Genomic DNA, 15851 nt, shown 5'->3' with positions numbered 1-15851 from the left:
AGCATTTATTAGTATGTGGATGAGTGTGCACTTGCGACATCGTCAGCTTGCGGAAATTTGTGTAAATTTTACAATATTAGTAACTTGCACGCAATTGCAGCAGCATCCATCATTTGAAGTTGCAAGTAATTTATCGTTGCATATGAGAACTATTTTAATCATTTAGCAAAGCCGATCACTTAATAATTTTCCTATGATCTCGAAGGTACTTACTTAAACAGTTTTTTCTAAACGTTAAAAAAATCAAGCGAGAAATTAAGAGAAATATTCAACCACCATCGGGCCACGGTTTGGTTGGTTGGTGATTGGCTGAAAAGGCAGGCGAATGAGCGCCAGACTGCAGACGGCTGCACTTAGGCCTTCATTATCCCCCTTGCGCTCCCCGATATCAACACCATTAAGCCTTATCCAGCAAATCAGTGCATTTGCCAAAATTTTTATGCACGGCTGCAGTTAAGTTGGTCCAGCGTCTCATCATTCTCCGCGTATGTATTCCGGCAAATCCACTTTGCCATTTTTTTAAGATTGGATCTTAAAGATATGTGTTCTCTGAGAGCCTCTAGACGATTACTAAGATTCATTTTTCCTAAAAGTAGAAACCTTTTGGTCGGTCCACCATCAATAGTATCCAAAAGTAACTTGGTGTCATGCCCTGCGTTGCTATTGTTTAAAACCAGAGGTATTTCTTTATAGTCCATTGCTGCAACAATCCTTGCAGGAACTGAATGGTCTACAAAATTGTGTTTCCAACTGCCCCTTGAGCCAGGTTATCTGCTTTATCAATTTCTTCTATGCCTATATACTGCTTACCTATTGAGAGTATAGTTCTTGCTAATTGGCATAACCAAACGCTATGAACTTAGTATACGCTCTACGGATAATCTTAATTGGCTACTCTTAACTGGCAGGTATCCCACTTGTATTCTTCAATAATGCCCACAATATTCTGAAAGACTGACTTATACTCATTTAGTTTGAAGCTACCTTTTGAGATTGTGGATTACTACAAAAGAATACCGTTCCTATTCCTATTTCACCCTTTTATCAGTCGGTGAATATGTGGATTTCGTCGTTGGATCCGTCGATCGAATAGCCATTGGCTCCTTTTTCTCTACTGCCGGAGTAAAAGCGTTCGGTTTTATTCCTCATGGATTTCCTTTTTTCGGTCGAATGGCATTATTAATTCTTAAATTTTACAGGCTTCATCATTTTTTTGTTTGTAGGTAAATTTGATATAATATTAGCATTTTATAACCGATTGAGTTCAGTAGTCATTTTTCCAATTTCCAAAAGAGGTTGATACATACTGAAAAACCAGATTTCCAGGCTTAACCGCCTCACTTTCAATTCATCAGTTTTTGAGACATCGATCGGAAATTCTCCACACGTTTTTTTTTCTATCTAGCCGCTGATATGGGACCGCTATATGAGGTAACTGCCATAAAGCTAATTGATCAAGATCAGATTCAGTAATGAAGGATGTTTATTTGACAGTACATTTTAACAAAATTTCGCATAGATTTTCGTACAAGGCAGCGCAATAATCTGCGAACATACTGTCCAGATCAGACCGCTATAGCATTGTATTAGGAGTAATACACCTGAGAAGAGTATGATTGCAGCCGAAGTTTTTGATTTCTTTGTTTTGTTCTTTTACGTTACATGAAAGTACTTACGACTATACGCCAGCAGTCCTCAGGGATTCAAGAGTGCAAGACAAACAGTGATATCGAAAATTAGCTAGACCGCTCGATTTTTTCGGAAATTAATGCAAAATGCAGCAAAAAGATCTCATTTTACTTCTATAGAAAAAAACCCCCTTTTAGGGCGAAGTTTAATATAAAATGCCTGAAATACTAAAACTAGATTTTGCTGTTTGAAATGCTTATATATCGACAAAATGACAAAGCTTTTATATTGAATGGCATTGTATTGAGTTGGAAATCTGTATTACAAATTTCTTATATTCAGCGAAAATAAAAAAAAAAAAAATATTTCCAATAAAATTTTTATGTTTATTATCTCGAAATTGTACAAATTTATTAAAATGCACTATTCCAATAAAAAAACGAAGCAAGCGACAAAAAAAATCATTCGAAGAACCTAAAGTAATTACCACATTGTTCAAGTGTACACAGTCGTAGCAAAAGACCAGCGGTGAACAAAGCGAAAAGGACCAACGAAAAACGATAGAAATGACAGCAACTGCAAACTCAAAGATGTTACGAAAAATGTTTCGCATTTCATTTCTGCTAATGACCGTGGACGCTTACAATGAGAATAACGCACACAATGGCAGCAGTGCACCATCTCCCCACGCCCACACTTACTCTGCCACTGCCTCTCTTACTGCCTCCGCTGCCGAATGTTGTGCAGACAAAGTAAATTCCAACTAAACGACCGGGAAGAAACTATAAATGACAGCAGAACTGAGACGTACGAAAGTGTAACAAGTAGCTACTTCGGCTCTGTAGCTCTGAAGCTCTGAAGCTCTGAAGCATGTGATGGTGACCTTTTACGAAAGGATTTTTGTGCAACTTTTGCAATACTCGCACTAAATAGTGCCGTGTGCAAAGCATACCAGTTCGAGACTCGGCTACAAAGGTCAAATGTAGCAAGCACTGGATTGCGCTCTCCGTGTATACGAAAATGTTGACACAAAAAGTTTGTTCATTAATTACTTTCCAAATTAATTTTGACATTTTAAGTTGAGTTTCATCCTCGTTGCCATGGCACAGACTCTCACTCGTATTTAAGCGCTATTATGCTGGAGTTATTCGGTTAAGAGAAACGATATTGGAGTGCTGTGGCAGTCAATTGGGAAAATTGTTCGGGATAAATATATTTTGGTAAAGCGAAAGCAATATTATTTTGTGAAAGCTTTTTGCAGTACAGATAGAGAATTTCTTAAGCCTGTTTTTAACCAAACATCACATATGCATTTATGCTCATGCAAGACGCACATTTTTCCTGGAATTCCAAGCTCGCTTATGCATAAGGAAACATTTTGAAACTCGTATCAAAATGCCTGCAACTTACCCAACTTGTTTCATTCTTCCTACAGTTGAAGTTTAATAACTGAATTGTATCGATCAAATTGTCTAACTCCGCTAACTTGGGTAATAAAAAACTGCGCAGGTAAACTACCGTCATGTGGCTGACTTTCGGTTCATTCATTAAATGTACTGTTATTTTTGGTGATATACAACCAAATTTTAACTGTCACCTGTCCCACTTTTCAATTTATTCTTAATCCCAACTGTCCAACAGCTGAGTCCACTGTGACGGGTCGAACGACAAAGATACGAAATGTTGAGGCCTGAACTGTGTCGTTGGCTTGTAGCTTTTGCGGGAAAAGTTAAAGGAGGTCAGAGAAGTTGACAGACGAGCAGACAATTTTTAAGAGACATGAGCAGTTGAGGTTAAGAATCAATACAAATAAGAAAGAAGTAAGGAGGAACTAAGTTCGGGTACAATCGAAAACTATATACTCCCGTAACTTGCACGGATTAAGGGCAGCGAAGTACCTTCAAGCACACAACTAACAAGTTATATGGTGTCTTGGCCGAATTTTCACCAGATTTTATTCATTCCATTCAAAAATGTGCACCCTTGTAAGGTTTATCTTATTAATTCTATGTAGATTTTATGTAGATGACTCACATTGGTCGATATATTATATAATATATGATACAAGGTGCGTTCCAAAGTAAACAGGACTTAAATAAAACTGAACAAATTGTCTTTTCGGCGAAATCAATTTATTTTATCCAAAATAGTCTCCTTCTGCTTCAATACAGCTGTTTGCACGGTCCAAAAGCATGTCAGCATGTCCGGTATGGTCGCCAGTATGTCGGTGCAAGCATTTTGAATGGCCTCTACGTCTCCATAACGCTTTCCCTCCATAGGCAAATGCATTTTTCCGAAAAGGAAGAAGTCGCACGGTGCCAAATGAGGTGAATACGGGGAGTGGTTAATTGTAAAAACGTTATTTTTGGTCAATTAATCATTCTTCGAATGTTGTATTCTAGTCGTCAGTCAATTTGTGCGGAACTAACCGTGCGCACATGTTCAATTCCATTTCCATGAATTTCAATATGATTTCGGCTGATTTTTGATGAATTCGCGCACAGTTTCGATGGAATTTCCGGTGATCGCGGACTTTGATTGGTCTTTGATCTAAAATATTGGCCGATATTTTCGCTAAAAAGTCAACTATAAGCACTGGATCCACATATTCCGTACACAGGGGCTTGACAACTTTTGGTTCGATTTACGCAACTTTAGTCATAAAACGTTTTATCCTGATATATTAATTCATTATTGATTTATATACTGGAAAGTTAAAGAATCTAATGGAAGAAATGGAAGAAATGGAGTCGGGCAATTTTACTTGATGAGTCTCTCATATTATCCGGGGATAAAATTTAATATGTCTGACGTATTCAGTCTATACCCTTTTTTTTTATTTGCCAAAACCTTCATTACTTCTAACCCAACTAAGGATACTCTGACAACAGTACGAGTATATTCATATGCCATTAGACTTAACTCATGGACACAGCAAGTCATATTTACATAATTAAATGCAAATAGCCAAAAAGCATTTTTGGAAAACTCATTCACAGCACAAATTGAAAAGCCAAAATATTTGAGTTAACAAATTAATTCATGGAAGCTTAATCAAATATAGCAGTCTATTTCGGACTTTTCACCCCTCAATTTCGTCCAAATGCATGAACTCACACTCGCACACACACTACGCTAGTGATGTGATATTTGCCAAGCATCTTGTCACATAAATTGTGTGCTACTTTCCGTATTCTTCTTGAGAATCGCTTCATCTTTCCGGTTATTAAATTTTCATATGCAAATTTTGCGTGCGCATTGTTCAAAGCTCCTACACGACTACCACGCACCTGCAATCCGCTCAACACACTCACACTCAAATATTTGACTTTGCATAAAATCTTACTCTTCCGCCGCTGCTGCCACTTCCTTACCCATTTAATGTTTACGAATTCTATTTATGTGCAAACACATTCACTTGCATATAAATTCACTCATCTGCATAGAGCACCTGCTTATATGGTTATGTATATATATACATATATGTATATGGATAGGAACAGAGATACCCAAAAATATCCGAAAATATAAATACCCAACCGAGTGAGAGTCTCAAACTTCAATTTTACTCAGAAACATCATATCCACAAATGTTTTTACTTTACTTGCAATGTTCTCACTCAAGTTTTGTGTATGTGTGTGCGTATGTTTGCCCTTATTTCATGTTGCGTGCACACTTGCTTATAATTGTTGTCATTTCAGTTAAATTACGCATGTTAAAGTTTATTTGAAATTCTTATTCACTTACACTTATTCACTCAACTGCCACATACAATGGTGCCGACTCCAATAGTCCCATTTTGCCTTTGAATAACCACGCTTAATCTACAGCAACAACCGAAAGTGTGGACCAACTTGTTCCACTAGCTATGCATTTAACAAAAGTTCATTTTCCAAAAGGAAAAACTCTTTTACATAATTGAATAATTTCTTTACGACTCATGTCACACACAATGGTCACTGAGATAGGCGCATGAATGATTGTAATCGTTGAAAAGAGACACCTCGGCGTATAAGTAACATGTGCGCCACTGTACAGACTGTTTTGTCTACCACATGTATAAACTTATCTGCATATATGTGTGTATATAACTTTTCATTGCTTTGCTTCCACTAGCTCACACAATTTGATGCGCAATTATACATTTCCAAAAGTTTTACGCCTGTGCATATCCTTTTGGCTTTTTGTTTGTGTATTTTTTTTTTTTTTTCTTCTTCCGACCTTTGTTCCTATTTGTTTGCCAAGTTTGTTTTGTCAGCAAGATATTTAGTTTTATTGCTCCAACGAGAGCACTTTCTTCACTCATTTAACATGCAGTTAATTTTTTTGTTCAAATTTGGAATATTTCAATGTGTTTTTGCTAAAATTAGAGCCTATGCATTTTAAGTTCTCTAGTGTTCTTAATGAACATTTTTTAGATCCTTACCCTATGAAGTATATATAAAGGGGAACACCGTGACGAACTATGTTGATTTAGTCACATCCGTCTGTCTATACATATGCATACTAGTACGTCATTGTTTGATATAAGAAATTTTTCCTTTTCTCTCCAAACATGAACAGCATCATTTGTCGGAACGGCCGATATCGGACCACTTTATGCTAAAGCAGCCTTACAAACTGAAGGATCGGAAACAAATGCATGTACGCAAAATTTTTTCATTTGATGAAATATCTTTTTTGAATAATATCTTTTATCGACTCAAAACGGTTTCCAAGAAGAAATCGTCTGAGTTTACTGAATGGCCAGAAGTCCACAGTATTTTTGTATATTTGCATTATCGCGGTGCGAATCCCAAGCGCTGTCGACCCATAATACTCAAATAGCATTCCTTTTTCGGCGTTTGCTCACCTTTGTAGGATATTCGGCCGGTTTATCGTCTATTTCTGGATCGTAAACATAGATCCAAGACAAATGGCCAGTAATAACGCGACGCTATTTTTCGAAAAAATTAAGTGATTTTGGATTTTTCGAATTGGGTTTCACTCCTCTTTGAATAATTTGTACCAATCAAAACCGCTTGCAAAATTATTGGACTTTTTTGTGGAATAATGTCAGTCAAGCGCTGAATGCTCTTTATGTATTTCAAAAAGACATGTGACACATTATGTGATATTTTCCACTTATACTTCCTAGAAAAGCAGAAACGTCTGTCATAATTCTTCAAAAACTCCTCCAAAACTCATCCAACTGACTGATAGGACTTTCCGCTGGAATGTGTTTATCCCTGCATTCAAAACACTCTTCTACGCTCCAAAACATATTCACTCAAAAATACTTACACACGGCTCATTACACCGAACTGTGGGGAAATCAAGAGGGATCTTAGAGTGTTTAGAGTATCGACTGCTCAAGTCAGTCTCTTGGCTTGAGGTTTATCCTTTTCCTCAGTCATAATCACTACAGCGCACTTCGGCCTCGCCGGCACGACATCTGGCAGCATGGAGGCCACAGCCATTAAGAGCTTTCACACCAACTTACGAACGCAGCACTTTGTTCTTGTTGGCGTTGGTGTTGTTGTTGCTCGTTTGCGGCACATTCGTCGTAATGAACTGTGTAAACACGCTACACTTGATTTTTCTCAACATACTCAACTCGGCTCAGCATACGAGCATTTTATGATTCTTTCCTTTTACCAGAGCATTTTTGTGCACCTTTTACGCCCCTACACACATACACGCATGTATGCACATGGATGTTTGTGCGGCAACTGCCTCTTGGGCACGTTTTCTTGTAAATGGCGGATTCTGCACTTATGCGGGCACACCGAGCAGAGATAGAAAATTTTGTATGTGTGCGTGTGTCTGTGGCTTTGTTCTTCGCTGGTGCGGCTCCTTGTTTTTAGATATGCATGAATGCACGCTCTTTTGAGAATTCGCTAAGCACCCATAAGCGTGTATCCTCGCTGACCTATAAATGCATCTGCTGTTGAAGGAGCGCACGAATGAGCGAACATACGAACGAACGAATGAATGAATGAATGGCTGTACGCTTCGTTGACTTGGCTTGTGTCTTCGCGAGCAAACTCAGTGAAGCGCTTCCGCCTTGTTGCATCCAACCGCACACATACACCAAACAAGTGAGTGTGTAAGTTCGTGTACAATATGCAACTACTACACATGTACATATGTATGTGTGTGTGTGCGGCTTCATTTAGTGTCTAGCGCTAACGTTTAACTATCACCAGCAGCAGACGCCTGCGCTCCTTTGCATCTGCTGCTAGCGGTTTGCCATGAGAGATGAACTGTGATGCCTGCCGCGCTGCAACGCTGTAAGTCCATCTGCTGTGGATGGTGCGATTCCGCGCGCTTTGACGCCAAGGTGATGAGGCACCAGCATATCTCGCTATTTATGAGACATTTCATATTTGTGGCGAAGTGAGTGCGGATATTTATTTTTTCTTTATCAATATCGCAAACACTTGGTTTATGCTGTTCTAGCGACCCCCAGAGGTTTATGTGTTTTAAATGATAATTTGCAAATATTTTTCTATGAAATGATTTTTTAACTTTTGTTTGCCGATATTTTGAATTAATTAGACTACATTTGGATCAGATGGTACGCGAGTATGAACAACAAAAACAATATTACACTTCAAATCTAAAGTGTAGATTTTAGTAAGAAGGAATTCTTTGTTGTTGCCTGAAATTGAAGGTTTTATTTTTCATTGTTAAAACGAACCGCTTTTACCGTTTACTTCATAACTTGTTACCACTCTGAAAGTAAATTCATAATGCCACTCCCAAGGAAAATCTCGTTCCCATGGACAATAATCTGGAACAGTGGATTTTCACTAGCTTCTCTTTAACCTTTTTTTACCAGCAAAGTCATTCACCAAAAGGCAGGAACAAGTTGAAATCACTTCGTGCTAGGGACTAACTACAACCTGGATGCACAAGACCCTCCCAACAAGCTGCCGAAGCTTCTGGGGAATCAAAACCGATGTGTTTTGCCTATCGTTGCCCTGTTGGAATATAATTTCTCTTCTATTAGCCAAAGCTGACCGCTTCTAAGCAAATACTTCCTTCAGGCGTTTCAATTGCTAATATAATAGGTCCAAATTAGGAGTTTGTTCTATAAACCATATGAAAAGTTTCTTAGTGCGAAATCTTATCTTCCTAATGCTCTACATATGAGATATAGGTTACGAATTATATTTCTATCAATTGAAAAATAATGTATTTTTTACCAGACCTTATTTGGATCACTTATGCTAACATGAAGTACATTATTTGGTCTCAATTATCAATTGGGAAGTAAAGTTATCTCCCCACGAACGAAATTACCACTATATAAGAACGACATGGTAGTACTCATATTAGCATGTGACTTCCTACAACTTAAGCTGAGAGCCGACCCAAAGGATCTCCACTATAGCAAACAGAACAATGAGCTTTACGAGCTTAATACCCAAGTCTAAGTAACTTAGCAAATCTACATACTGCCGTTGTGCTAGCTACAATATTCCGTTATAATGGATGCATCTCTATAAGGACCAAAAATATTTAATGCGGTACCAATGGTGGAAGCAAAGTGGGTGACAGACATTATCTACCTTGGCAAACCCACTCCATAAAAGACGCAGCTTTCAACAATGGTCAAGACTTTTGTATAAACTTAATCGAAAATTACATAGTGTAGCCATTGTAAGTGAATGCTTGAATGTGTCTCGAAATTTCATTAATTCACCATAATCTGCAAGTGTTTACTACACACGTATATATTCTTGTGTGTGTATATAAGTATGTATATCTTGAGCTCTTGAGCAATGCATTTCAGCCATAAATTGCACATAGCATCATTGTGGCCACAATAATTATAACTGCTGACATCTCTTTGGAACGCAAGTACACCAAGAAGTTCTACAAAATCATGGAAATCATTACAAAAGCCTGCGGTAGCTTATTGAATTGCATTTACCGACGTAGAGACTAATTGTGAAATTTAGTTGTACTTACATATAAGATTCATAAGAAATCTAACTGTTTATAAAAGGGCTCTCCACTAGGGCAGTCCGCTTATGGCAGAAAGACTTAATAAGTTATAGGAACTAGCAGGAACTGCCTCCCTTTCAAAAAAGTGTATGTCATTTCTACAACAATCCGTCCTATACAGACACACTTTACAACTTGACTGACTAGTAGGCAACTGAGTATTAGGGCTAGCAGCGTATAGACATTCACTAATTATATATGTATGTGTGTATTTTCAATTACAAGACGCAATGTTATCAAAATATCTTAATGACCTGGGCGACACTGACCGCTGCAAGCGGAGCAACGTGGGCCTTAGCAGCAATATGAGCATAAATGCCTATACACTCTTGCGCCCACAAGCACTAAGACATATCTCTACGCAAAGAACCGGCAGAATCAAAGGTCACATGCTTTGTCAGTAATATGGCTTGTTTAGAGAACTTGTAGATATTTAAATATTACGAACTCCCGGAATAATTTATATAGATACTATTGAGGTATACTACCGTATCATAAAGGGAAGAGATATCCTTTAACATATGCATGCAGTTGGCTGGGTTAATAATTTCGTTGAACTCTAAAGCTCTTGAATGCGTACACACAAACACACACATATCTTTAAACCTCCTATTAGACCTTCATACTAACTTAAATGCTGGTGGCTTAATATACATTCAGGTTCCATTAAGTGATACCTATATAAAGACATATCATAAAGTAAAGAGATATATATATACTATATATACAGAGTTATCTCCATAAAATCCATAAACGTATTATTAATATAGGATGCAGGCGACAACGGTTCGTATTTACATACATATGCAGCATTCAACATTTTGCATTATTTATTAGAGACGCAAATGTACAGTTACAAACTGCCTTGTATGTACATTCAAAGCCAATGAATTGAGCGCGTAGGTATGTATGTACATGTATATAAGTGTGCATGTGTGCATGAGCTCGAGCAAATTCATTAAAGTAATATCTTGATGTCCGAGTAACCAAGTGGCAAGGCAAACATACCCGTTTTGTCAATTTGGCCCAACTTACCAAAGCTTATCATTCACTCTAAATACAAGTAAACAGAATAGTTGCAAGTCTGAGAATATGTTAGCTTCGGAATCACATAATGGATTAATTTAGCAATTTAACATTGAATATAACCAAGGGAAAATAAATATATATATACAAAGATCTTTTGATCGATACTTGTTTGAGTTCGAAAAGAGACAAGCCTAAAAATGGTTGGGAAAAATGTAAAATTGCTTAACTTGTGCGTTTGGAGACAATTTACGAATGAAATTACAAACTTTTTTTTATAAAATAAACATTTCAGTTTAAAAAAACTTAGTTAAGTCAGTCATTTAAATCGGCATAGTAATCTGAAAAGTTAAAAAAGATTTTCTAAATTTGTACAACATTTTCTATGTTCGTTTGAAAATTGATCGCCGTAGTTCTGTTACGCAAAAACCTTCAAAATGGTCACAAATGTAAAAAAAGATGTAGGTAGTAAAGAGATCGGTGTATTACACATTTTTCATATAACCTCAAAACTTATTTGAACAAGAAAAATGATGAACTTCAGTTGCACCTTCACAAAATATTCCTAAGAAGGACTTGATTTTGATAGGTTTGCATGGCAGCTATACGCTATAGTTTTCCGATCCGAGAAATTTCTCCTGTGTGTGACAATAACCTATACAAACTTTCTTAAAGGTATTTTCTCAAATTAAAAAGTTTTCCATACAAGCACTTGATTTCGGTCGTTCAATTTGTATAGCAGCTATATGTTATTATTGTGTCAACAAATTAGCCGTTTTTTGGAGATGAAAGGGCGCGCACAATTTCAAATCAATATCTCAGCAATTGATTGCCTAGTTCGCGTACCAACAGACGAACGGACGGACTCGGGACACATTAAAAAATCATTGATTAAAAAAATTATTATTCTACCTTATGTTGACCTGACGTAGAAAAAACTTTAGTTTTCAATTCACTCCAAGAATCTACTTTTACATAACTGTGGTTAGTTTTCTCAGAAAAAGCCTCTTTAAAATATAGAAACCTGCTTTTTTTATTTCACATTTTCACATACCTTTTATTTCGTTAGAGGACCGTGAAATTCTCCATAATGATGCTAAGGTTGCAGGTTAGTGAATAGCCGGATATCTGATGAGCTTCGCACACTTCAAAAACCCATCTCTGTGATTTCGAGTTTCTGACTTATTCTGATTGATTTCCTTCTGAACCGTCCAGACCATATTTTTATAAACAAAAGTTCATATGAAACAATAGAGCTGCCAATTGGTTGTGAATAACAAACAAACACCAAAAATTTGAAATAAATATAATCAAAAAGGACACTGAGTCCTTACAAATATGTTTCACACAAATGCCACACACTAAACCTTTCATTCAACCCTGCTCTTCGAACACAGAAATGTCTGCAATATAGCCTCTATTTAACCACACTATTATATTAAATTATATCCAAACATATATATAAATTTACAGAGTTAATATTATTGTCAAGTAAAAGCAAATTTACTTTCAATTTCACCAAAATGTAATTTAACTAATACATGTGCAAGTGAGCACACATCCCAGTTATTGCATAAATATTTAATTCGCTCACTTGAACTTTACGTAATGCGTTTTTTCTGCTTCGTTTTTCATTAACAGGCCACAAAAGCACGTTTGGCACGGTTCACTACCCAACGGTGAGCGTTCGATTGACACATATTGCGACGCCTGGCATTCGAGTTCCATAGATAAATTCGGTTATGCAAGCAATTTGCTGGGGAACAAACTGCTCGACCAGGAGCGACAAACTTGCGATAGCAAATTAATTGTGCTCTGCGTGGAGGCGTTGTCGCAGGACAGAAGGCGAAAGCGCGATCTCAGCGACAGGTAAGCACCGACCACACAACCACACACACCCACGCACACCTTCGTTAATGCCTAAATGCTGCGTAGTATACGTTTGAGTATATTCATGCGTGTGTGTGTGTGTGTAGTTATAAGCACATATGTGTATTGTTAGCGCTGTAGCTGCCACAACAAAGGGGAGTGCGAAAAACGAAATTGTGTTTGGGGATTAACGCAGCGAAATCACCAAAATGACAATAGCTTACAATCAACGCAAGACACACGCGCATGCAGCCCCTGGGAGAGGGCAAATGTATGGAATTTGCACATACAACATCTGCCACTGTGTGTGTGTCTGCACGTTGCTATGTCTGATGATGATCTTTGACTCCAGTGTATGCTTATAGTTGTGTGTTTGATTCATACTGAATTGGAAATATTTGAATACGCGCTCATTCGAACAGCTGTCGGTAGAACAAAGCTTATATATGATATTTATACTATATAGTCTGCATGCGCGCACCCATATTTCACAATTACAAATGAAGTGCATATATATATACTTATATGTATGTATAATAAATAATATTTACTATATTTATGAAAGAGTAAATGTGATTCGCCGTAGGAATATAATAATTCACATATATTTGATAATGCACATATTCGTGGACACATAGGGATATGGTGAATGAATACATACATCATCCGATCTGAGCTGGTTTTTCGGAGATTGTATTGTATCCCTGAAAAATAGTTCGTGATTATACCTTGTCGGAGATTGACACCAAACAATCCTGGCAAATAAATATAGAAAAAAGAATAAACAAAGCATACATGGCCTACTATAGTTGTAAGAGAATCGTCAACAAGAATTGGAGCCTCAAACCAAGCATAATCATGTGGATGTATACGGATATGCATATGGAGCTCTGGTATGGTGACCAGCGCTAAACAAACAATACAACATTAAACCGTTAAATGGAATACAAAGAGCAGCATGTGGGGGTATTACTGGTCCAATCAGGTCATGTCCGACTGAGCATAGTGTAATCTTAAACAAGCCCTTAATAATTCAGACTACATTCTCCCAAAGCTGGATTTCAATAGACACTTCCACGTGAGGATGCCATCTAGACGAGAATGGAGAAGAGGTTCAATAGGATAGGAGGATACCATCTCAGTCTATACCGACGGGTCCAAAATAGACTGGGGAGTAGGCACGGGGGTGTTCTCCGCTGATGTAGGCATATCTCTCTACAACCGTCTACCGAACTGGACTAGCATCTTCCAAGCGGAAGTACTAAGCATAGAAAAAGCCTGCGAAGTTCTATTAGAAAACCACGGGAATGTACATAAAGCAACTATATTTACGGATAGCCAGGCGGCGCTCCTGGCCATGTCTTCACCCATGACAAATTCCAGCGTAGTTCACAACTGCAAGAGAGCACTAAGCTCAATAGAAGACAATCTCCAACTACACTTGATCTGGGTTCCCGGCCACAGGAACATTTTCGGTAACGAAAAAGCAGACGAGCAACGAATCCGAGACGGAGCTAATACCAAGCCTGCTAGGATCGATCAAAGGAGATAAACAGACAATTTCAACAAGTTGCAAATAACAGATAGAAAAACATTACAAACAATATTCCACTTTCTCTGCGAATGCCCAGCTGTAGCACAGATCCGACACAAAACACTTGGGATCCATCAAGCACCAAACCTTGAACGGGTTTCCCCTAAAATCATATCGGACTTTAGTAGTTTCATAGAAACCTCTAAATGGTTTGAGAGAGAATGTGAAACGTAATAGCAGATGCAGGAGGTTCTACGAATAGTGTATCAAAATGGCACATTAAGTGCTCCTACCTACCTACCCTGTCAGAAAAATAGTTTTCTATACAAGGGCTTCAATTTCATCGTTCACTTTGTACGGCAGCTATATCATATAGTGCTCAGATCTGAATAATTTCTGCGGAGATCATTGTCTTAAATAACAACTCATACAAGGACGGGATCTTGAAGGGGCTGTTTGTGTGGCAGCTACATAAGTATGATATAATTATATATGATATATTTGTCTGATATCGGCGAAACCGACGCTTCTTTCTGGATGTTACACGCTTCGAGGCCAACTTAGTACATCCTCTTCACCCCGAAAACAGGGTATTATCGCGTGTTATAGATTTAATAAGAAATCACATATAGTACGTGTGAATGAGTATAAGTATTGTAATATAAATTCACGATATATTTAAATAAAAATAGGTCGAGAAATTTGTATATAGTATATGTATGATTTATTTATGGAAACGAAAGTTATGCCTCCCTACAAAGTATTAAAATGTTTAGTAAATCTCTCTCTATCGCCATTTTAGCGAACCCGAGTTCCATACGGCGGAGGCATACGCGCGTCACCTGCAAGAGGTGCTAACTTGAAAAATTTACTCACGCACACATGCGCCGAGGCAGCGCGCTCGCAAGGCGCTTCGGCTGCGGCGCCAACATTTACACCATCATCACCAACGCAACCAGTGAAATTGTGAAAGCAAATCGCCCAACTAAATTTGAATTTTAAAATTGTAAACATCAAAAGCCAAATCAGTAACTACTCACAAACGAGTGAATGATTTATTTTTATTACAACAACACTACGAAGAAGCATATGAACTAATTATTAAGTAAACTACGAATTTTCCTTCGGTTAACGACAAATTGTGGAAGTTTTTATTGTATTTACAGTTGATTGGTACTACTAGCGACTAATTGCACACTTACATACAAACACATATAAATAAAAGCACATCTACATATGTGTGTGAGATTAATTCATTGCATGTACTATAGACACATACAAGCGTATTCATGTAGTTACATACATACATACATACATATAGTTAAACCTTCATACTCCTACATAGTTATGATATTTATTTAATTTTCTGTGTAACTACTTTAGAAATGTAAGTGTAAACGAAAACTGAAATTGTAATTGTATTTTTCGAATCATAGATTTTTAATGTCTCTTAATGCATACACACACACATGCGTAGACTTGTGCTATGTGTGAAATTGTAAATATTTCAATAGTTTTTATTGTTTTGTATTTATAAAATTCAGAAATATTATATAGCAGTTTAAGGAAAATATAGTCATACATATTATATAATAATTATGTAATGCATTGTAAACGAGCAAAGATGAGAAACTGGCAGACCAATGGAAAAATATAGAAAAATTACACAAATTCGCACGGAAAGCTGCAAAGGAAATAATGAAAATTTATTGCAAAATTCTTAAAATCGGCTGTAAACCAATTAAAAATTTTAGCCTTAAAGTGAACCTTAATTTTTTAACAAATAATTTATAGTTT

The 15851-nt window shown here is 37.2% G+C and overlaps 1 protein-coding gene across 7 annotated transcripts in view; it reads left to right on the top strand.

Moving 5' to 3' along the window:
• LOC108969624 (collagen alpha-1(XVIII) chain) overlaps positions 1-15575 on the top strand; it is a 396591-nt gene extending 381016 nt beyond the window's left edge. For all 7 annotated transcript variants that reach the window (XM_018934460.1, XM_018934459.1, XM_018934458.1 and 4 more), the window contains 2 exons: positions 12293-12520; positions 14857-15575. In XM_018934460.1, the coding sequence (XP_018790005.1) occupies positions 12293-12520; positions 14857-14917 (289 nt within the window). In that variant the 3' untranslated portion in view covers positions 14918-15575. The remainder of the gene's footprint in view (positions 1-12292; positions 12521-14856) is intronic.
• Positions 15576-15851: the final 276 nt, after the last annotated feature.

The sequence above is a fragment of the Bactrocera latifrons genome, unplaced genomic scaffold (genome assembly GCF_001853355.1).
Source record: "Bactrocera latifrons isolate USDA-ARS-PBARC rearing strain unplaced genomic scaffold, ASM185335v1 scaffold_26, whole genome shotgun sequence".
Taxonomy (NCBI): Eukaryota; Metazoa; Arthropoda; class Insecta; order Diptera; family Tephritidae; genus Bactrocera; species Bactrocera latifrons.
This window is presented reverse-complemented; position numbering and strand designations above follow the sequence as displayed.